This window comes from Lissotriton helveticus, chromosome 2_2 (genome assembly GCF_964261635.1).
Source record: "Lissotriton helveticus chromosome 2_2, aLisHel1.1, whole genome shotgun sequence".
Lineage (NCBI taxonomy): Eukaryota > Metazoa > Chordata > Amphibia > Caudata > Salamandridae > Lissotriton > Lissotriton helveticus.
This window is the reverse complement of record NC_136060.1, coordinates 444,445,837-444,470,859: the sequence shown is the minus strand read 5'-3', so window position 1 is coordinate 444,470,859 and position 25,023 is coordinate 444,445,837. Positions and strand designations below refer to the sequence as shown.

General features: G+C 40.5%; 1 protein-coding gene across 1 annotated transcript in view; it reads left to right on the top strand.

The window, feature by feature from the left end:
* The window catches only part of CTNNA2 (catenin alpha 2), a 2,858,593-nt gene that overhangs the window by 2,477,573 nt on the left and 355,997 nt on the right, over nucleotides 1-25,023 (top strand). The window contains exon 13 of the mRNA XM_078679035.1: nucleotides 15,237-15,388. Within this exon, the coding sequence (XP_078535161.1) occupies nucleotides 15,237-15,388 (152 nt within the window). The remainder of the gene's footprint in view (nucleotides 1-15,236; nucleotides 15,389-25,023) is intronic.

Sequence of the window (25,023 nt, the reverse complement as noted above, 5' to 3'; positions counted from 1 at the left end):
TGTGCCCATATGGCCTACCTTTGGGCTTACATATAACTATTAAAAGGAAGGTTTATTTTGCCTGATCAAAATAGCAGCTTAAAATTGCACTACAGGCTGCAGTGGCATGCCTGACACATGTTTAACAGTGCTTCCTTGGTGGACGGCAGAAGGATTGAAGCAGCCCCCAGCAGAATTTAATTTACAGGCCTTGAGTAGCTGTAGTACCTGTGGTGCTAGGGTCTTGTAAAGAAGCCCCATTGTTTTTTTCGAATGCTGTCTTCAGACTCCCAGTTTTAGCCTACCTAACACTATATATACATAAAAAAATACAGTCCACATGTATCAACCAATGTATGAAAAGCTTTGGCAATTCATTTTAGGTCATCACAGTTTTTTGTGATTACCAAAAATTACGACTACAAATAAAGAATCACAATTGAGATTCTCTAAGCACATGCCTGAAGCATTTTCTAAATGCAAACTTTGCATTTAGAAAAAATGCTATCACCAGAGACTCCAAGTCAATGGTAACTATGTGCAGTTGTTTTAAATGCCCAAAGTTTACTCTTCCTTCAGGCTTCAAGCAGCTGGGCAGTCATTTTTCAGGCTCTCCACATGTCTCAGAGTGTTCTGATGAGTGGCTCTGACTGTGTCACTTTGAAACCTATGCCAGCTTGTGGGTGGCCCCATAGTCTAACCCTAAACTTATTCTCGCCAGTTCTTCCCTCTTTCTTCGGTTTGGCTCAATCTGTCTAGGGAGAGAAAGGCAGGCACGCTCAGGGGTGGGGTAGACTCTCTATTTGCCAAGTGACAGGGCTTGCATTCTCAGAAGTCAGGAAGTGAGTGGGCACAGCCTTTAGATAATGATTTGAAGTTCAGGGAGGGCAGATTAGAACCCACAGGTCATCCTACTCAAGAGAGTAAACGCTTCTCCCACCCAAGGCCCTTTTGTCCCCTGTGTGGGAGGAATACATATCACAAAACAAGAGAACCACTAATTTTCATGTGACTCTAGACACTTGCAGAAAGGCACAATCAGTTTAGTCAGGAAAATGCAAACTTTCTAAAAGTGGCATTTTCATAATAGTAATTTATAATCCCAATTTACCATTTTAAATTGCAATTCAAATTAGTGAAGGAAGTATTACTCTATCTGCTCCCAAACTTAAGTTATAACTTATTACGTGTAATAAGGTAACCCAGTGTTAGTGTATGGGACAAATGGCCTTACACTAGTGGGAAATGACTTTAGATGGACATGCAAAACCTAAACACACATGTCCTATTTTTGTTTTATTTCATACACCCTGCCCTATGGGCCCATATGGCCTACCTTTGGGCTTACATATAACTATTAAAAAGGAAGGTTTATTACACCTGATCAAAATAGCAGCTTAAAATTGCACTACAGGCTGTAGTGGCATGCCTGAGACATGCTTAACAGTGCTCCCTTGGTGGACGGCAGAAGGATTGGAGCAGCCCCCCAGCAGCATTTAATTTACAGGCCTTGAGTAGCTGTAGTACAAGTAAATTAAGTGTGGCAATCAGATTGATACCATTTTTTCCATATTTGGAAGGGAGAGCACTAGCACTTTCCCACTGGTGCAGGAGTAAAGTGTGCAGAGTTCTAATGCCATCAAAAAACGGTTTAGCAAAAAAGGGTAGTGAAGGCAGAATCTTGGGGAATACCACACAAAAGGGGTTAAAGAAAATATAACATAAATTTGATAGAGGCACTGGAAAAGTTTTGTTAGATGCAGGTACTCTGTCTTAATGATTATAATGTGAATTATTGAAAAGCCACCTTAAAGAAACCCATATCTTCTATCATTTATATGATGTACTTTTGGTACAATGTATTGAGAATGGAAGGGAGGTTGATTTTACGGATACTGCAATAAAATAGATTAAACTGCTGCTGGAGACTGATCATCCAAGAAACTGTGATTAATAGCAGGAATCCTCTTTCTGTTCATCTGTCACAATTTCGGATTTATCTCTCCTTTCATCATGAAACTGCTTTTGATTCCCAATCTGTTTTATCACAGAAATGTTCACCAGCACCTGGCCACATGACATATGTTTTAATCACAGTGACATCAATTCGTAGAATGAAACAAAATAAAGAAGAACAGAGGTGAACTAGATAGAATAATTTTTCAAACATACACATGCTCAGGTTATTAGTGAAACACCTGGATTTTGAGACAATTTTAAAACACATTTCTGCATCTCTGATTAAAATTCTATGCAACTTTGATGGAAGAACTATAAATATGTTTTAATAGTTTCTGTGACATGTGTTGACTGACCCACAAATTGAATATGGTGAGGAAGAGAGTAATTTGGAACAATGAATTAAAATGCCTAAAATTCAGGGACATGTAAAAGCATTGTAAAAGAAATTAAACGGGGTTTCTTTTGAAAAAAAAGATAACTTGTTATATAAGCGTATTGTAATAAAGACATTAAAAAAAAATCAATTCATAGGAATCGAAGCATATCATTTTTTAAAATTCTGACCAGAATGGACTATGATAGGATGTATGAAAAATTCTTTCAGTTGGAAGAGCTTCTTGAATGTTTACAAATCATTACTGTGATAGGGATTTGGGCAAAAGTGATAAATAGTTCAATTCTGTGTTGTTTTTATTTTAGGTATTGCCTAGGACAGCTCATGCACCAGTGCTTGTTCTAACAGTGGGCTAAGAGCTGGGCATTCCTTACCATTGGTTGGCTTTATCTTCACTCTCATTTGCATTCTTCTTATTGATCAGCTGCTATAGACTTACTTCCTCTTCATGTGTTTGTCCACACCTGGAGCATGGATGCATCACTTGTGTTCTTCCTCTGTTCGTTTTTCAGGCACTACTATTTTCTTTGCTTTAAGCACTCTATCCACCTCTCTCTGTGGTGTTGCTGTTCACCCCCACTGTTAGACATGACAGCCTTAGACTACTTTCTCCCACGCTTTTTGCCTGCTTACCTCCAATTTTTTCTGTATTTGTTTTGTTGGTCTTAAGACTCTGAGCACTTTACCACAGACATCCAGACCTAAAGTGCATTTGCTTCTTCCCTGAACATGGTTTGATTGACTTATCCACAATTAATATATTTAATGTATACATAAGTCCCTAATAGAGTGCACTACAGCTGCCCAGGGCCTGTAAATTAAATGCTGCTGGTGGGCATGCAGCACGCACTGTGCCACCCACACAAGCAGCACTTTCAACATGTCTCAGGCCTGCCATGGAAGAGCCTCTGTGTGCAGTTTACACTGCCATGTCGACTTGGCATTTAAAACCCGTTTGCGAAGCCTTAAACTCAAATTTTCTAGTGTATACGTCATCCCTAAGATAGGCTCTAGGTAGCCCACAGGGCAGAGTGCTGTGTGACTAAAAGGGAGGGCATGTCCTGATAGTCAAAAACACCCAAATTTGTTCTTCACTACTGTGAAGCCTACCCTTCTCATAGGTTTCCATTGGGAATTCCTTATTACATATATAAGATGTAATTCCTGATTGAGAAGGAGTAGCTCTGTCATGTTTCAAACAATTGAAATGGTAGTGATAAATCATCTTTGCAGTCCAAGTTGAATTTATCATTACTATTTTTGAAATGCCACTTTTAGAAAGAGGCAAAAAGAGCAATGATGATCGGAATGCTGAACAATGTCATACACTCACTCCAGTACAGAGATCTGGGCCTAAAACCATCGTTTTTTTGATCACCTGCCATTCAAGTTTGGACCCAGCCATATGCAAATTGGTCTTGACCCTGCGCCCCATTGGAACAGTCCAGCCCAAACTGCCAGGGCAGGTTCTGCCTGGACCAAAAACAAGCATCCTGGGACCAGTTTCGGGATATGACCCTTCATCACCCAGGCTAGCTTGAATCCAATGGCATAGTGAGCACATAACTGACATCTGGGCATACCTTTCCCACTTAGGGTGACTATAGCAACACAGAAAGATGATGGATGGAATGATGAACATTGTCAAACATCAGCCCAATGCACCCTTGGGGAGACTAAAGCAGTACAAAAAAGACCAGGGCAGCATGGACTGTTCCCATTGGAGCCAGGTCAAGACTGATTTGCATATGGCTGGGTCCAAACTGAGGGGTTGGTGTGAGCAGCTTCGTTGGGGTCATTCAAAGAGCCAGATCTTGAGGTCATTCCTAAATTGGTTCAGTGTCGTGCTTTGCCGAAGGTGAAGGGGGAGATCGTTCCAGGTCTTGGCTGCGAGGTAAGAGAAGGACCTTCCACCCGCTCTGGTCTTGTAGAAGTGTGGGAAGGTGGCTAGGGAGAGGTCAACTGAGTGGAGGGTTCTCTTGGGGGCATGGAAGAGGAGGCAGTCATTGAGGCATTGATGTCCGATGTTGTTGAAAGCTTTGTAGGCATGTATGAGTAGCTTGAAAGTTATTCTTATTTTGACAGGGAGCCAGTGGCGGTCACGGAGGTGTTGGTTGATGTGACTGTGCTGTGGAATCTCAAGGATTAGTCTGATTGTAGCGTTCAGGACAGTCTGGAGATTGCAGAGGTCTTATTTTGTTGATTCTGACATAGAGGGCGTTGCCATAATCCAGTCTGCTGATGACGGGTGCGTGAGTGGACGGTATGCGGAGGGTGTGTTGAAGCATGCAGAGGAGACGTAGTTGATCTGGTGATTCATACTGAGCGATGAGTCCAGTATGATGCCGAGGTTGCGTGCATGATCCATTGGGGTGGGTGGGTTTCCGAGGTTGGAGGGCCACCAGGTGTCGTCCCATGCGGAGGAGGTTGAGCTGAGGATGAGGACTTCTGTTTCTCAGAGCTGTAGGCCCTGATTATGAGAGGAGGCGCTATTTAGCACACCTAATAAACAACAATGCAACTGGGCACATTGTTTGTGGAGGGCAATAAATAGCACCTATTACGAGTTTATGGGGATTTACATACGGAGTTTGGTGTTTAACTCACCAAAATGCGCATGGCACGGTAAATAATGTATAGTTTTTCATATTAGATTTCCGCGGGTTTGAGCCACTAAAATGTCAGGAAACTTGAGTTATTTAATGCATTCGATAATTGTTGGCTATGTTAAATACATTTTGTAATGTAAGTATACTTGTAAAGCGCACTGTTACCTCGTTACGTGGTGTCCTGGTGCTGTATACCGCTGGGGAACCCGTCCTGGCTTTCCCTGTGAGAGGGCACCCCAAGGTGAAGCCTGGCATCCCCGGCGTTGCTGGGGCCGTTGTGGAGATTAAGCAAGCTATTGCCCAGAGTTGCAGAGTGGGACCCATGGTTAGCGTAGGCACCTAAGCGAGAATTATCGAGTCCGCAGACATTGACTCAAGACCCTGCCGCGTCGGGAATTGAACCCTGGTCCCGGGCCGACCTCTTCTTCAGGGTCTGCCGCTTCTAACCAGTGAGCCACACTTCTCCACTTTTAACTTGTAATTCCAAACAGTGCGTGAACAGGGTTTTACCCGCTGGCCAGAATACACTGACCACATCATAATCAAGCCCATATTGTCATTGACAGTGAAGAGCCCAAAAAGGCACTACGGTTTCAATCATTATATGTGTGATGCCGGGGCTACCTGTCCACGGTAAAATGCTGGCTCCATCACAATGGTGGGATGCCATGGCATTCTGTGAGCTACCATGGCATGATGGTGGTATTCTGAGGTATAGTGCTTGCCTTAGTTTTAACTTCTGGTTTATTGTTGGTATTGAATGCATGGTAGTATTCCCCTTTGGTTTTACTGCTCCTGGAATAATGGTAGTAATGCTTGGCATATTGTGGCCAGCATGGCTTGATCGGGCCCACCATTCATGCTGAGGCCCTGGTATGATGGTGGTAATTCTTGGCCTATTATTGGTATCATGGCAAATGGCATAACAATGCCCATTGTTCACTCTTATTGCAAAGATTTACATGGCATGATGATGCTAATTGCTGCTATCCATAGTTGGTATAATACAGGTCCTGTCAAAATATTGGTAATTCCTGTTATGTTGTGCTCATACATGGTACATGTGTTGGCCCTGGAATAATGAAGGTAATTTGTGGCACGTCGTAGATATCCATGCAATGGTGATGCCTGCCTGTCTCATCCTGATTCTTACATAGTGGTGGCAATTCCAAGCCTATATATATTTAAATTCTCACCCTTTTATAATGATGACCCTTGAATATTTAAAGTTTCTTGGGCACACAAGATAGAGCAGCTGTGGCATCTTCTATTGAACTGATAAATGGGCAATCATGACAGGAGTTATGGGAACAATGCAGGGATAATTCCACACCCAAACTACAAACAGCACACGTCCCAGGCTACTGGTAACTGGGCAATTCACTCTTAAACACAAAGTTACAGCAGTTACGCTATGTCCTGCATGTTTCTTCCATTCTATGCCCCAGGGTAGAGAGACACGTCATGTTGTTGGTATAACTTTGATCCTACACCATTCAGAGTCAAATCCCACACAAATTTGTGTTTCCCTCCCAGACTCTGATCTACACCTAGGAACCTCAATAATATGACCTGTGAACTTCTGTAACCCAATGAAGATAATATGATCATGGATAAGATTCCAACATTTTAAAAATAGTCCACAGTTCTGAGCTATTCAGATAGGGATATCACCTGCTTTTTACATTTTACCAGCTGATTCTGAAGGTCCAACATTTCAAGCAAAGGGACATAATGTGCATCTTGTAGGTGATCCCTTCTTTATAGTAACCTCACACTGCCCTTGGCCTAAATATTACACTAAAGTGCAGTTTGTGTGCTTAATGGTGTCTAATTTGTCACACAACAATGCAATATGGACAAATGCTGAATTAAGGATAAGGTATGCTCCCTTTTTTACTCCAAACAGCACGCACCTCTAACCAGGTTTACCCAGTTTACTTCTAAGGCAGAAGCGTACGGTGGTGGGAGTAGCTGCCGGGCGGTGACGTGGGGAGGGGCAGGGTGGGGGGTAGTAATCTATTGATTATTTAGGATTACAGGTACGTAAATAAATAAATAAATAAAATGAATTTCGTTGCGTGCACTGCATCGCATTTAGGGATGCAGTGTGCGCAACGTAAATGACCCCTGCTATACTGGCATTCCTGTTTACTAGCAGAGGACATATGGCTCGTCACTCCATACCAGAATAAATGCATGCCATAGGATTAAAGAAAGCAAACGTGTACATTAAGAAGTTAGCTTTTCTTACAGTACTTCATGATAGGAATTAACAAATCAGATCAGGAGAATCAAAACATGTGGTAAGTGGGCCGTACAATACATCAGAAGTGATGGGAAAACAAGATTAGGCTTATTAATTAATTGATTTCATTATTTTATAATACATTTTATTGATTTTAAGAGAACATTGGAATAGACAACAAAATGTAACATAAATAATTGAGTGATGGCATCCATTAGCTCCCCCCACTGTGCATAGACCAACAAGAAATACCAAATGTTCTACTGCCACAGCAAAGGCTCCCCACAACAAGTGAACATATTCAGGCTTTTGTAGCTATGAATTTCATAAAGGGTATCATTCAATGTGTCTAGTGGATCTATAGTGATCACTCCATACTGCTCTAAGGGTTCCCAAATGTTTTCAAACTTTTGTGGGCAGCCCCTCGCAACAAATATCGGTTTCCCCATGGCCATACAATGGTCAAGTCAACAAACTGATTTCTACCCATTTGGAGAAATAGTACATGGGCTTCGATCCTGAATATCGGCTACAGAATATCAAGGTACAAAATATCGAAGGGTAAGTAGCATAGATTTTCTATACCTAACCCCATCTATGCACCTTGATTATATATATATTGTCAAGTACGTAAATGTGGAGTTAACATGAGTGAATCTATACTTCCCTATATGAACTTACTTTTTGATATTTAGTTCTCTGGGTTTTGTGCACGATCAGCTATGTACATTAGTGAGGAGCAAAGAAGTGACCAATTCTCAAATTACAATTATAAGATTACAGTTTTAATCATTTGCTATTTTTATTTGAAAATATGAAAAAAGTGATTTTTAACAGAAGATTTTTACTAACACATGAACATTTGCAAATAAAGTAACATTATTTTATACGGAAGAATATAAAGACAATGATCCCACAGTTAGGTCTTTCTGGTGTTCAAATGATAAAAACAAAATGTTAATGTCACAGTTTTCATATTTTCGTATAAGTATAGCAATTAATATGATTTGTATTCTCATGACTGTAAGTTGGGAACGGTTCAATGCATTCCTCGCCACTAATGTACATAGTTAATAAAAGATATTAGTCAGTGGGGTTACTGACTAAGTGAGTGGTAGCCAGTGGGGGGCAAATATCCTCTATCTATCCAAACATATAAATATTTTGGGCTAGCTGTACGACCCACTAATTTGCGGCTCGCAATTTGCTTCACATTTGCGACTCGCAATTTGCGATTCGCATATCGGGAAGTATAACAGTGTCTCAGACACTGTTTGTGATTCCTAAATGGGGGAGCAAATTGCATGCTTCATGAATATTAATGAGACCGGCGTAATTTGCAAACCCATTAGGAATGGCTGGCACTCCCAGGGATGGTGGCCTGCTGGGGTCAGCAGACCACCATGTCTGGGACTGCTTTTAAATAAAGCAGTATTGTTTTTTTTTAAATGCATCCTGTTTTCCTTAAAGAAAAATGTGATGCATTTCAAAAGAAAAATGAAACTTTTCAGTTTAATTTATTTAAGGGCAGGCAGTGGTCCCTGGGATACTGCCTGCTCTTAAAAATATTTTCTCACATACTCACAATGGAGAAGGGTTACCCTGGGGACCCCTTCCCATTTGAAAGTGGTTAACCACCTACTTGAAGTAGGTGGTAAACCGCAAGTGTTTTGCGGCTGCAAATGCAGTCGCAAAACAATTGTACATGGCATGGTGACTCGCTATTAGGAAGGGACCCCCCTCACTAATAGTGGGAGTCGCAAATGGTGTTTTGCGAGTCAGTGACTCGCAAAATACCATTTTTTACATGCCATTACCATTTTTTGGAGTTGCAACCGGGAGGATCTCCCGTTTGCGGCGGCAAAAAAGAGTCATTCATCTGGCCCTACGTCGACAATATTAGTGTGCCAAGATATTCTTGGACTCACACAATCTTGTAAATACAATTTGAAATTTGGTTCCCTATATTACATCCATTGCTATCCTTTTTCAGCAAACGCGTTGCATTAATAAAGGTCTATGTCACAAGTGTCATGAAAGAAAAGAAGTGTTGTATGTCATATATATATATCCAGACCTTGTGTTTAGAAATACATGATAATGTAATTTAAACATTATTGTAAACATTCCCAGATAATTGAGAGTGAATCAAGGACTTTCTTGTGATTGAATTCCGTGAATCCAAAACAAAAATTGTGGTTTTCTTTACACAGCATATCAATGCCAAAATCCTGCAAACTTTATACACAGCAGTTCAAAAGTGCTAACACATTTACTTCTCGAAAGAAAATAGACCACTGGGAGTGAATCTATTTTCTTCCGGCATTTCGAAGTATCCCCAAATGGGGTGCAAGTCATGCTGTGTACAAGGATGCGACAATCTCTCAATTTATTTTGCGCAGTGAAGAAAATATTGAATATGACATCTCATTTAAATTGTAGTGTTGGGCAAACTTTAGTTTTAAAAACAAAATACATTCTGAAAGGAACTGTCTTTCTGAAATTTTGAAATACTTCTCTATCATATGCCTCTTCCAAGCTCAATTGGAATGTACTTTATTTATATTTTACTTATATATAAATGTATAACCAATACATTTTATATATCTACAGATGTATTCTATCATATATAAAATAGTCCCAGTCTCTGAAGAGAAAGAAAATAATTGGTATCATTAGTGAAGAAACAATATTTGTTGCACATACTATTAATATCAATTAAAGTAAATACCTCTGTATTGCAAAGATACTTATTTTATCATTCTAATCAGAAAATCAAATTAGAAGATTAGCAAATTCTGTAATGGTTACAAAAATATATCTTTATAAATCTACAGGTACGGATACTGGTATCCAGATACTGATATAGTTCACAGGCACAGTTTTAAATCCTGATTTCTACGATTCAACACTGTGATGGATATTCCTACTCAATGCAATATTTCTCTATCTATTTTGCTAGGAGTTTTATCCTTACTCATTGTCCTTAATCTACATTCTTTCGCAAACTCCAACCAGTTTGTCTTCCCACAAACAAATATACCCAACCTGCACCATAACTATAAGTCCTGTCCTTTACCTGGATTCCAATTAATTCCACACCTCTTCGTGATAATAGAACGCAAAACTTAACCAGTCAATTGGTGCTCATTCTTCGGGTCCTATGCCCGAATCCTTTTAAAGGCCCTTAAGTATATTTCACACTCATAAAAATAAATGTATTAACATGTTGTATCCTTCCACCGTTGTCCTGTCTGTAGTCAGATTACAATTGCCTCCTCTGTTTTTCTTATATTTTTCCAATCTACTGCTGAGTCTGCTGCTCTGCCTCCAATATTTAGTATTGTCAATTATTAGAACAATCAAACTTATTTACTACTAAATAGCTTCATAATTCTGCTCCAACACTCAATTATTATTGAGTTGATATAAGATACTAGGGCCCGATTCACAAAAGTAAGGTTAGGTTTCCTAACTTTACTACTCCTAAATGCCCTTTGAGAATACTGAAAGTCGTAAAGTTAGGATTTTGTCTCAGTTTAGGAGTAGTAAAGTTAGGAATCCTAATTTGAATTCTCCTAAATGCCTTTTGTGAACACCAAAAGTCATAAAGTTAGGTTTTTGTCTCTGATTACTTTTGTGAATTGGTTGACTAGTGAGTGAGAAAGGGGAAGAAGGTATCAGGGGAAACATCACTTACAACGTAACTTTTACAACGCACTACCATTACAACGCGGTCATTACAACGCAAACCATTACAACGCATTGCGCTGGGGGGCGCTGTAGGATAGGGAATAGGTTAATTTACTATCCAATAACCTTCCCTAGTGTCCACGGGCACTGGAGTTGGAATAGTAAATTTAACTATTCACTATCCAGCACCCAAAAGCGCTATGCGTTGTAATGGTATGCGATGTAAAAACCGCGTTGTAACAGCATGCGTGGTAAAAGCATGCGTTGTAACGTCATACATCCAGGTATCAGGGGGTCTTGCACTGAGAACTTTTGTTGTGTATACTAAAGTCAGTTAGTCAGATCTTGGTCTTTCCTCTTTATGATTAAGACCATTTTGATTCCTGTTTTGATTATAAACAATGCGGTGTAACTTAATAGGATACTGCACATGTGCATGAGCAGTGCTTACGGGTATCGACACAAAAAAAAAATTTAGCACCTCTACAAAGTTGCTTTACCAGAACTTTCTGTGCTGTGCCAAATATCATATTAATAGGGACCCATATATTAGTCTGTCATTTTGTGTGAACATTAACTGAGTTTCTTTCATTTTGACTGTGTACGGTGCCACTGTTGAAGGCTAAAACTTCAAAAGTTGCACCTACAAATGTTCACCTTGGGCCTTCTTTTTGTACTGCAGGCCACAAACCTGTTACAAAAAAAATTACATGTGCTCTCGCTTTTAATTAGAAGAAGGGAACTGATGTACAGCTTCATTTAGAGGAGAGTGGTATTGTGACATCTATGAACAATTATCTCATGTCCAGTCTAGCCTCCTTTATGTTTCGCTACCTGTTTCGTCTCATGAAAGAGGTGTGGCGCAGCAGCCAGGGTGCCTTGTCCGGCCCACAGGGTTCATGGTACAATCCCCGGCGCCGGTGGCAGGTTAGCCCAGCACTTGTGATTCTGGGCAATAGCTTGCTTAATCTTCCCGACGGCCCCCAGCACCGGGACACCTTTCCGGAGGTAGTACAGCTTTACAAATGCTGGTATCTCACTTCATTTACCTCATTTAAAGATCAGATAATGTGGGTTTCCTGGTGCACTGCACTGCTTACAACCATGGTACCATGAAAACTGCTCAGGCAGACATGACAGATATTATAACAGCCTCTCTAAGCCACTACTAGCGGTTTTTCTGTCTGGGCCCACCTTCTAAATCAAGATGACCTTGGACAGGTAAAGTTCGGAAACATTGCAATGTTAGAAGAAAGCTCCTAGCACTTGGAAAACTGCACTTACATTAGTTACAAAAAAAGATCTCCAGTTTTATGGTCTGTCTTTAGAAATAGCATTATAGGTGGCAACAAGTCCTGTTTGCATTTTAATCCCTAAAACAACTTCTGACACAAGAGACAAAGCAAGGGAAATATACCTGACAAACAGGTTGTTAACTCTAAATTAATTTGTAGCTATGTGAAACTGGAGGAATCCAAACTTCTGTCAAGTGGCGGTCCTAACAAACACAAAAACATTTTGAGGACTTGGTGAGATCATTTTCATGACATGAATCTCGTATTGTACTTTAAAAGTATAATTTGTTTAAAGAATATGACTCTCAATGATGAGTCACACTGTAGGTCTTGTCAATTCTTGTTCAAATCGAGGATTGGTTTTGTTATGCCTTTTTCCTTTCTCTTTTCTGTTCATACACCCTGTTTTCATGTGAAAACCTCAATAACAATATATTTAAAAAAAGAAAGGGAACACACTAACCAGTTAAAATATTTAGGATGCTCTAAGACATCTTTACAAATGGAATCAAAGAGTGTTTTTTTTTTTAAAAAGGCAAATGACACATCAAGCAATCAATTACCAGTACCAATTTTATTTTCACATTTCCCACTCCAGAAGGTAAGCTACTTACACCATCGTTATTTAGCTAGACTGAAGGAAATTTACAAGAAATGCCAGCTGAGTATATGGTAGGGTACTTTTGTATTATGGCAGGAATTAAACCAGATGCTATAAGCAAGAGCTCTAGATTTACTACCACCTCACTTGCCTTTGACCTGTTTTTTAGTGAAAGGAGGGTGTGATCACACACTAATCTGGAAGTCTGGATTTGACCCTCGTTTCCTTAAGAAATCTAGATCTGTTCCAGTACGGGCTGCTACGGGGCAGTAGTAGCGGTGATTAAAAACACGAATAAAAGGAAAGGAAAAAAAAGAATAATTCACTTAACTGCCAGCCTTTACCTCTCCTCCGTCCAATGCAGGAAACAGGGTGCACATAGACTCCCTGACACCCCTAAGCCAATCACAGCGCTATTGTCACCAGCATGACAGCAGCTTCAGGATTGGTCTGAGCAGCCTGGTTCGGTGCTCAGACAGGAAGTGCAATACAGCCGGGTGGAGAAATGCTAAGTGCCCAAGACCACTCTTCCCCCTGCTCTGTGGGAAGCCCAGCCCCGCCCTGCACCAAAATAAAGCTACGGAAAAATAAAATGATAATATGGTGTTATTAATATTTTACTTTTCATGTAGGACGACTCTCCTCTACCTTGCCATTGTCAAAATAATGAATTGTATGTTTGCCTAGGATTTCAGGATGAGTCGTACTTATCTTCAGGGGAGGGGTAATCTGCTTCAAATATTCGAGCACTTTTGTGCTTGCTAGAGATGTATTATAGCTTAGAGTGTTTGGGGAAAAAAACGTGTATAATTTTTTGGCATTTCTTTACTTGGGGTTATTGTAGAGCACTATTCACCACTCAGGAGTACACCCTAAGCACTTTGGGATTTGGGAACAAACAGACCCCCAGATGCATCAAGAACCCATTTTGCTACTCCTTAATAGCGAAAAATAATGATTTGCTATTAAGGAATAGCAAAATGCAATGTATGAAGAAATCACAAAAAAAATAGCGATTTCTTACAATTCCTTAATTGCGACTCGCAAATTGCGAGTCGCAATTAAGGAATACCTCGCCATTCATTCCTATGGGCCTAGAGGCCCATAGGAATGAATAGGAAGACATTTTCAATATGCAAATCGAAATTAGCGAATTGCAAATTGAGAATGCGATTTCAAGGGTGCAGGGGTGTCCTGGACACCCTGTTGCACCCCTGAAATTGATCTGTGCACATATGTTGCGCACACACATGCCCTTATGGCATGTGTGTGCGCAACATGAAACTTTGAAAAATGCACTTTAGTGCATTATTCAAAGTTTTTGCAAATTACCATGAAGTTCAACTTCATGGTAATTTGCGAGCCCTATTAGCGAAATCGCTATTTTTTAAACTTTAATGCATTGCATTTAAGGAATCTCAATTAGAGATTCCTTAAATGCAAGTAATCTCAATTTTGCGATTTCTTAATTTGATATTTTTGCATTTGGGATGATGCATCCCAAACGCAAAAATACCGGTTGCAAAGGGGCAGATTCTGTAGAATCAGCAGCATAATAGAGCATTGCCAGAACCCGAAGACCGAAAATTGACCAGTAGCAATGGCCAGTTCCTAGCGATGTCCCACCAAAAGTATGCGCCCAACAGAATGACAAAGCCATGAAGGCGCATGGGACTTGTGGCAGAACTGGTGAAACCGGTCCTAGGTGTCTGACCGGGCATTTGGTAGTTTTGGTAGTTTTGGAGCTTTCGTTTTTAATTCCCTTTCTTCTGTATTTGTATTTGCAAAGATTTGCGACTGGGACAAAGACATTTCTGTGAGAATGGAACAACAGGAAATCCGGGGACTCAAACCGGTTCTTTTCTCTGTTCTCTTGTATCATCATTATTTTTTATTCAAAGGACACATCAGGAGGCTTCCGAAGTGCATGATCAGCACACTTATTTATTTTTATTGCCTGTCACCATGAAAGCGCCGGCTCCTCTCCCAGCGCCAAGGAACGGTATGAGAAGAAACCCTGGGTGTCTACTCTTGAATTTTACATTAAAGGGAAGGATGTCTGATCTCTCCCTCCTTTGTTTCCATGACAGAGGTGTTCAGAGTAAACATAGGAGGTTGCCTACTGATACTTCCTTCGGAAAGGCAACTTAACATACTTTCATAATTTGTGTGTCAGTCTCGCAGTTCAATAAAAAATAGAACAAAGGGAGCTCAAAGACACTCAGCACAGTCACGGCCAGGACTTGAAGAAATGCCTCCATTTCTGCCCGAAGTGTGAATAACAATGACAGAGAGTACATCTGAGCACACACACATCATATCAGCTAGTCCTGTTGTGTCTCTAAAATGTCACATCCATTTCTGTGGGCTCTTCAATGTGCCTATGCCTGGGGACTTGGCATAAAAGGAGGTATTGTAGGTAATAATGTTCTCTTTTATGCTTCTTTCCATTTAGTTATGCCTCGTTTCGCGGAACAAGTGGAGGTTGCCATTGAGGCGTTGAGTACCAATATCCCGCAACCGTTCGAGGAGAACGAATTTATCGACGCTTCCCGCTTGGTGTACGATGGAGTCCGCGACATCCGGAAAGCAGTCCTGATGATAAGGGTATGTAAGCAGAAGCAGGAGATATGGTGATGAAGGAAAGTAATGAATGAATGAATGAATGAATGAATTTATGATTTATATCACGCTCGAATGCCCAAGGGCGTCAAGGCGCTACAGCGGAGGAGAAAATACCAAGGAGAGAATCAGGGCATAAAAAGCCAAGTTATCAGTGGAGTGGAAAGCGTACTTTTTGTGGTGAGCGGTGTCCCTTCTTGTACAAAAACTATGGTTTAAGCTGCTTTCCTCTTTGTGTGTGTGCTGTAAAGTGCAGCACACATGTAAAGAGGGAAACACGAGGAAAAATGAAAACATTTCTCATTGTTACGCCTGCCTCAAGGAGGCGCTGGATTTTTACACAAATCCCTATCTAAAATTCTTTCTGGATTGAGATTTGCATCACAGCCCAGGGGTGGCTGCCTGGGAACACCCTTGCACCACACATGGAATGCCCCTTAAATTAAAATGACACAAGGCAATGCATTGCACAGTTTTGAGTTTCTTTTTGTTGAAATACAACACAAAATATGATTTGCATTGGATAAACACCACTACTTTGCTTTTTTATCAGGTTTGTGTTAAAAAAAAGTGAAACCAACCTGATGTAAAGTGTTTTTAAATCTGTGCCTAATTAATACTTTTCCTACATTGGAACTGATTCACAAAAACACTTGTGTGTATTGGAAATAGAAAAACACTAATACTCTTTTTTTGTAACTTCTACATTCCTTTATGAAACATCTCTGAAACATGCAACTTCCAAGTAGTGTAAGAACAAACAGCCTCATTTACAATGAATTTGCATAGGGCAACGCAGCAAATCTTTTTGCTGTGGTGCCCTACGCCAATTAGAAAGGGCAGGAATACACCATAAGTGCAAGATAAGGTGCATTCCTGTCCTTTCTGCCTGCGTCGGAGCACAATTTGGTGCCTAGCGCTAACGCAGTCAGCCTTTCACCATGGTGCAGTGGTGTCTGCGATGTTCGCAGGGTTGTTTTTGTGGAGGTAGGGACACCTTCCTGCACAATGACAATCCATGGAGGCTTTCTCCTCATTGTATGGGCACTGCAGTATTTGTGAGGAAGTACACTAATTCCTTTGAGGTCAACATGTTGGTTCACTATAAATGAATGATGACTGCAAAACTGGAGGATAGGTTTGCTAATCTGGCTTAACTACTTTATAAAAGGTAGATAACTTTAGGATGGAAATCACTTTGGGCCTCAACAATGGAACAATGGATGAAAGAGTAGGTGAAATGGGCTTATATGGAAGGTGATACCAATAATACACTGCAACCATAATCAGAACAGAAGGGATTGAACTAGGAAATTGCAGATAGAAGCATTCGAGGGTGCCTGAACTACAACATAAAGAATAACTAGATTCAGCATGACTAGTTCACTCACTGACAGTGGACCCCAACATTAGCTGACATGAAGCTACTTGCTCTAATTAACCCTTCAGATACAAAAATAAATCATTACATTGGGTTCCAAAAATTAAAGAACATTAGATACTCTACTTGCTTCACACAAGATATGCTAAAGGATATCTCAAAAATGCCTGCGATGTGTAAGAAGTTTGGTTATTGGTTGAGTGGAATGGAAGCCCCACTCATGCAATAACCACAATGCATGTTGGGGTAAAGCACAAAAACTGGTTAACCTGTGGTCTGGTATGTTGCCACAAAGCAACTAGGCTTAACGTATACGCAATATGTAAATTGTATATGCGGCACACAAAGAGTAATAGAGTGAAAACACAGCACAAGAAAAATCCCAAACCAATTTAGAATATTAGAACATGTTTTATTACATAAAATGATAACAGAAATACAAAAATCCAATGGGTAGAACAAGAGAAACTGAAACTTAAAGTTTGTGGAGGCGGAGGCTTGTCATGTGAAGAGCAGGTCAAGTGTTGTGAACGGTCGGTGCTGTAGCGTGAAGAGCCGGTCTTTGTTGGAGCTTTCCGTTGATGGTCAATACAGGTTGTTGTTGCTGGATCGTGAAGGGCTGGTCTTGGGTTGCCAATTATTGTGAAGGGTCTCTGTCGGCGAGAAGTACAGGTCTCATGGAGCTTTTCATTGGCGGTTGTCATAAGCAGCAGTATTCGGTGAGAACTGGTCAGTTTATGGGCCTATACTTCAAGATGTTCACCTTTTCTTTTAGGAGGACCTCTCACTGATGCCAGCCAAGGGTCCAGGACTTGGAGGGTAGGGGGCACGTCTTGGTGATCAGGACTCAATCCAGCAGATGCCAGCAGCAAGGATGGAGCAGGTTGAGACATGTCCTGTTGCAGCTGAACAGTTTCAAACAGATCTCTGGAAGCTTGTTGTGTTGCTGTAACTCATACAGGAGGTCAACCAACTAACCCTTGGAGTCACCCTGGGTAACATGGGATCAAGCATGTCCAAATTACCTTTTCTAGACATCAAGGCAGTCCTTCAAACAGTAGGACAGTCCTTCTGGCAGCAGGGCAGTCCTTCTTCTGAAATGTCCACAGGTCGAGGAGTGTTTTGAAGAGTAGTTCTGGAAGTCCTCTTTTTATACTTGGTGCCAGTCTTTGTGTGGGGGAATTCTCTGACTTACCTCCAAACTGGTTCAAGTCAGATCTTCCTCTTCCCCTGGTCCAGGATTTAAATTGTTTGGGGTGACAAGTGGCAAAGCAGGCCTAGTGCTAGGTTCCTTTGTGTGTGTTGTAAGCAAAGTCATTTGAATTGTAAGTGAAGCTGGGTGCAGCTCCACCCCGGCCATCCTTTAAGACCTCCTCCCAGCTATACCCAGCTCCCATTGTTCACAGTGAGGCCCAGTACACAATGTTGATGGGGGAACCATTAACAGGCCAAGACAGCTGGAAACTCCTAGATAGGTATTGAAAACTTTGGGTAGGAAAATGCCAACTAAAGGTGTCATTTTCAAAATATTACTTGAAATCCGACTTTACCAGTAAAGAAGATTTTAATATACACTATTTTAGTGTCAAAAGTATTTCTCTATCTGCTTCCAATCTTAAGTTAGCATTTATTAATTGAAATAAGGTAACCCAGGGCTAGCTTATGGAAGAGATAAACCTTACAACAGTGAAAAGTGACTTTAGGAGTTTTCCACTGTCAGGACATGTAATACATAAACTCACACACCCTACTTTTTTAAATACCATAGACCCTGCACTATGATCTTTTAGGGCCTACATTAGGTGTGCCTTATACGTATTAGGAAGAGAAGTTTAGGCCTGGTAAAAGGCATAGACAAGCTACAGTGACAGGCCTGACACATGTTTTACAGTGCTATTTTAGTAGGTGGCACAATGAGTGCTGCTGCCCACTGGTAACATTTAATTTACAGGCAATGGGTGCAGGTAGTACCATTTACTAGGGATGTACATGTAAATTAAATATGCCAATGAAGTGTGGTCCAATTGTACCGTGTGTTAGAGGAAAAGCTCAAGCAATTTACTACTAGTTAGCAGGAAAAAGGTACACAGAGTCCTAATGCCCCAAAAATGGGTTCAGCAAGAAAAAGCAAAAAACTGGAGATGGCCCTGCAAAAAGGGCTAGGTCTTACACAATGCTTGTATGAAAGTTCATAAAATAGCTTTTTGTAAAATTATGATTGTATGGTTGTTGCAAAGGCAACCTGTGGCCCAGGTACCCCCCAAATTGTTGGCTGACTGATGCTGGTGGTGCGATGTGATTGCGATGCAGCGCAAATAGCTGCGTCACCCTACTCTGCATCTCAGAAGGCATTCTGTGAGCATTGCAGTAGGGTTTCCCACGCAGCACCTATGGAATTTAACGCTGCTCAGATTCACTAAAAAACATGTAAACCTGGGAAAGCGCCAAATCTGTACGCCTCCGAAGATGAGGCGTAAAGAGGAGAAATAACTTCATTTCTTCTCATTTTTTCCTCTTTCCATGTGTGCTGCATTCTACAGAGCAATTAGATAGAGGAAAACATATTCTAGAAATGTTTTGGTACACAAATACAATCCTGCCTGCAATCAAGGCACCCTTGCACCATAGTGCAAGGGTGCCTACGTTGGCGCTAGGCTGCCGAAACGGTGCCAGCAAATCAGCAGAAAGGACAGGAACGCACCGTATTGCTTAAATACGGCACATTCCTGCCCTTTTACTTTGGAATAGGGCAGCGCAGCAACATGGCTTGCTGCCCTGCCCTACGTCAATATGCCATAAATATGGCCCATAGAATGAATCAAAAACAAATGCATCAAAATTCAGCATATTTTAATAGGAATATTATTAAAAAATGTTCAAAGTATTGCTTCCTTTCACTAGCGATATCCATCTCTTACACCTACTAGTATCACGGAGAGAATTCCGAATTTGCACAGTGGCAGCCTCTAGTCTTCTGTTTTAGCAGAGCCAGATCATGTTTATTAAAAAAAAAAAAAAGATTAGAGTGACCCATTCTGGAAAATCTGAGCTTGATGGATGAAACTCTGATAATCATTCAATAAATAATTGCAGGTTTTCCCAGAACAAAACGCTAGTCAAAGATTTTTCTGTCCTGTGAGTGTTGATTATTTAATATGGAGCTTCGACTGCCTTCAAATATATGTGGCTAACAATTGATATTGTGATTGCAACAAGAAAGTAATTGCAATCATTGATGGAAGCGCCCATAAAATTAGCTAGTGAACAGCTAGGGAAGCTACCCTGCCACTGCCCCTCAGCTCAGAAATGTGTTTACTTTTTTCATTTTTTATTCTAACACTCGTCCTTGCTTTCATCGCACCAGAAATAAGCCAGAGCTATTTTCAAATGGTTCAGAACAATATGAAACATTAATTAAAAAATATGCTTTTCATCGGTGAGTGTCAAGGAAAATGTTACAGAAATTAGAGGCTGTAAGAAGTTGCCTTTTAAGCAGTTATCCCCAATTCAAAATATCAATTCTTAAGGCAATCTATCAGATCTTGTAGCATGATGATTAGTTTTGCTAAACGATTCTAAGGACTAAGGGTCATATGCATGAAGCTCAAATGGGTTCGCAAACGCCGAAATCCGCAGAATTTCTGCATTTGCGAACACATTTTCGCTAAATGGTATGTATGTAGCAAATTTGAGTGCAAAATAAGGAATCGCAAATTTACGATTCCTTATTTTGTGATTGCATTTAAGGAATCACAAATTTTGCGATTCCTTAAATGCAATGTATGAAGCACCCAAGTTGGGCGATTTCTCATTAAGAAATTCCTTATTAACACCAACTTAAAGTTGGTGGTAATTTGCGATTTCATTCACAAAAGCACTTTTTTGCATTTGTGAAGGTGCCATGTGGCGCACATACATGCCCTTAGGGCATGTATGCGCGCCATATGCCCACACATGTGAATTTCAGGGGTGCATCAGGGTGTCCTTATTACACCCTTGAAATTATTCTCAATTTGCGATTCTCAAATTGCGAATCGCAAATTGAGAATAACTACACATTCATTCCTATGGGCCTCCTGGCCCATAGAAATGAATGGGAAATTATTCCTTAATTGCGTGTCGCAATTTGCTAATCACAATTAAGAAATTTTAAGAAATCGCAAAAAAAATGCGATTTTCTACATACATACCAATTTGCAAATCTCAAACAGCGATTTCTAAAAAACTGCTATTTGAGATTCGCAAATCTCGATGTTGATACATCTGCCCTAAAAGGTCTTAAATGAAAAGAGGCAGGTTGCAAATATTGGGTACAAATTGTATACACAATTTAATTTATTTTTTAATTTAATTGGTAATGTCACAAAATATGCAGTTGTCGAGGGTCTCGGAATAATTTCTCGAATAAATAATTATTATGCAGGTTGTTTTGTAACCCGATGTGATTAGCTATGAATACAGGTGGGTGCTCTGCAAGGAACATCAGACCACCATCCTTGCTATTCTTAAAGGAACAGTTGACATGAAGTGTAGCCACAAATGATTAATTTATTTGTAAACCTATTACAAAAGAAAGGGGGCGCTCTTTTCGTTCTCCTTCTCATTGCCAAATCACAAAAAATGGGATTTGTCTGCATTGTAAAAATATGTTGTGCTTACAAACACTGTGATTTTGTAAATCAAAGGGTTTGCCACCAAGAAATGAGTTTCACATGCTAGGACCAAGATTCCTTCTCAGCCTCCTGTGTTTTGGTTAGTGCTAACTCCAATCTCAGAGTAGGTTCAGCTTTGTGGGAAGGATTTATACACGGGGCTTGTGGAATGACAGTACTGCCTCTTTCGCTAGGGAATTATTCAAAAGAAATCAGCCTCGATGCAGTGCGCACAACGAAATTCGTTTTATTTATTTATATGTTTACTTACCTGTTAAACTCCGTAATCCATACATTACTACCCCCCAACCTGCCCCTGCCCTTCCCCACGTCACCTCCCTGCAAGAACTCCTACTGCCGAGCGGCTGAAAGACATCCTATAAATGTCAGAAAATAGGGAAGGCGTCCCCATCCGCATCTTCCCACTACTCGGTATTTTAATTTGATCATTTAAATATTTGCCTTCCCTGAACCATCTGCATATTTTGGGGCCTGCTCAGGACCGTGACAATTTTCTTTTGGCCTTCTCTGATTTATATCTCATTAGCTTTCCTTACTCAGTGACAAAAATGTCTGGCAGTTTGAAGTTTAAGGGACTTTCCTCAGTTATACTCTAGGCCTGCCATCTTGCCTTTTACAATGAAACCGCAAAGGGTATGTTTGTAATGATTTTACATCTTTACTGTATTTAAATCTGTTCCCCCCCACAAAACCCAGGTTTTGATGCTTACCATACACGTTTCTCCTAGTAAATTCTGGCAGGCTTTACCTAATGAAATTCACCAAAAGGTAATGACTTGATCGCACCGCGTAATTAAAGGGAGCAGTAAACTCCACACAACGTGCACACACTGGATTTTGATCCTTTGAAAACTATGACTTACTCATAATAAATGCCCAGAAGGTTGTATATGGATTTGAGTCCACATGTACGAAGCATTTGTTAGGTCGGAAACTGCTGATCAGGCCGCTTCCGACTGCAAAAATGCTTTTTACATATGTGCAAAGCACAAACTGTGATTTGGTAACACATTACTGAATGGCAATTTGTGTTTGCGATTTAGTATTTGAACGGGGCGTGTTTTTCGCATCCCTTCCAAATACCGAATTGGAATGGAATGTATGAATGGTTTGCGATAGAATTTCAGTTGGAAAACATTCATGTTTTACCTACTCTTTGGGGACATCTTCATCTTTGTGAATGGAAAACAAATATTTTTTAAGAGCAGGCAGTGGTCCCTACCACTGCCTACTCCTAAACAATGAAACTGCAAAGTTTCATTTTTTCTTTTTAAAAGCTTCTCATTTTCCTTTAACCCCTTTACCACGGCGGAAATTCCACTGCGGTGCAGCGGTTTTAAAGAGTGGGCGGGGCCGCGTAGGCCAACGGACGTGCACAGCACTTGCCAGGTAGTGCTTGCGACGGCTGTTGGCCGACAGGAGCAGCGAACTGGTTAAGGAAAATGGACTGCATTTTTTTTTAAAAATTGCTTTATTAAAAAGCAGTTACAGACATGGTGGTCTGCTGGCCTCAGCAGGCCACCATCCCTATGATGACTGTGGTTCCCAATGGATCACACATTGGGACCTACCTAGTTAATATGTTGTGTTATGTTAAATACATTTCTAAAGTACATAATTAACCAGAGGTGTCTAGGTACAGCCATTGATACAACAATATGAGGGCCAACTAATTGTTAAAAGGCCAAGTTTTAAGAGACTTTCTAAAAGACAGAAGATCCTGCATGTACTTAATCTGCAGGGTGCGGCAGTTCCAAAGTTTCGAGTCACCTACCACAAAACTCCTTCCACCCAAAGAGGAGATTGAATTTAGGAACATCAATGTCATTGCCAGCATTAGATCGTAAAAGCCTGTCCATAAAGCTGTCTTTGAGAAATTTCGAGCCTACATCATGCTATGCCTTGTAAGTGATTCACAAGGCTTTAGCGCTAACTCTTTTTTAAATCGGGAACCAATGAAATTTCTGTAAGGCAGGTTTTGCTGAATTAAATGTAAGAATCCCCAGCAGTAGCCTTGCCACTGATTTTTTAAGGGATTGGAGCTTGTTTACATACTTCTATTGCATATTAAGATCTAGTTCATTGCAGTAATCTATAATTGACAAAACTGTCACAACTGTTCTTTGCAAGGCCAGCAGAATATAAGGGATGCTTTTCTTAACTGTCTTTAGTGTGTAGAAGGAGGCAGAGATAGTGGCCTTCACTTGATCCCTAAAGATAAACTTATTCCCCCACATGCATCAAGCATTTTTGTAGTCGCAAACGGTGCGATTCCTTAAAATCGGCCGTTTGCGAATGCAAAAGTGCTTTTTGGGATGCATGAAGCAATTTTAGAATTCGTAACATTTTTGCGAGTTCTAAAATTGCGGGTGCTTTTAAGAAGTCGCAGATGTGCGATTTCTTAAAAGCAATGCATCATTACTTTTAAAAGTGTAAATTCGCAATTAGGGTGCCAAATTTACCGAGTGGTTGAACCACTCGGTAAATTTGGAAAAAATGTTTAAAATGCTGAAAATGTTTTTTTTTCAACATTCATGTTTCACACACACATGTCCTTAGGACATGTGTGTGTGAAACATGATGCGAAAAATACGTTTCAGGGGTGCAGGGGGGGGTCCTTTGGACCCCCCCCTGCACCCATGAAATTTTCAAAGTGCCACTCGCAATTTGCTAATGCCTTCCCATTGACTCCTATGGGCCTTTTGGCCCATAGGAATCAATGGGAATTGCGAAAATTAACGTAAGAATTCGGTATTCATTTGGGATTCGGTAAAAATTGCGATTTTTACCGAATCACAAATGAATACCGAAAATAATGATGCATAGCATTTTGCACTTCTTAATTTGCGATTCCTTATTTTTCGCAAATTAGGAAGTGCAAAATGTCACAATGATGCATGTGGGGGCTAGTCCATTAGGACACCTACATTCTTACCTTTCTGGCTGTGATGGAAGGGTTCCTAATTTTTGTGGCCAGCAGGAAGATGACCAAAAGCCATTCTCCTTACCGAAGAGAAGAACCTTCGTCTTTCCTTAACGTTCTTGTCCTTCTAGTCACTGATTGCTGGCATACAATTGTGAAAATTTGTACTAGTGCTGTTAAGGATATCTGAGAAAGAGACTACTATCTGGGTATCATCAGCATAGGATGTAACAGAGAAAACAAATGATTAAGTCAGAAGTGTAAGAGCTGTTACATACATGGCAAACAGTGTCTGACTAGTGAAGAACCCTGCAAATATATGAGGTATGTCTTTTTTGTGACCCACTAGGAATCGCTTATGAAACTCAAAAGAGCTTCATACATAAGGAATACTGATTTCCAAATTGCCGTTTGGAGAGAATCGCAATTAGGCAATCGGTATTCCTAAGATTGATACATCTGGAAATGGTGCCCTTCATTCTACTGGTTCTCTCCCTTTTTTAGCTTCAGGTAGCATCTTTACGACTGCTGCTCTAAATTCCCTTTAATGTATAAGTATTATGTCAGCGTTCTCGTATGATTTACCTTAAGGTTCAGTGCTCAGGACACAGCTGAGTTTAAAATGAACCTTGCACTAAAATAT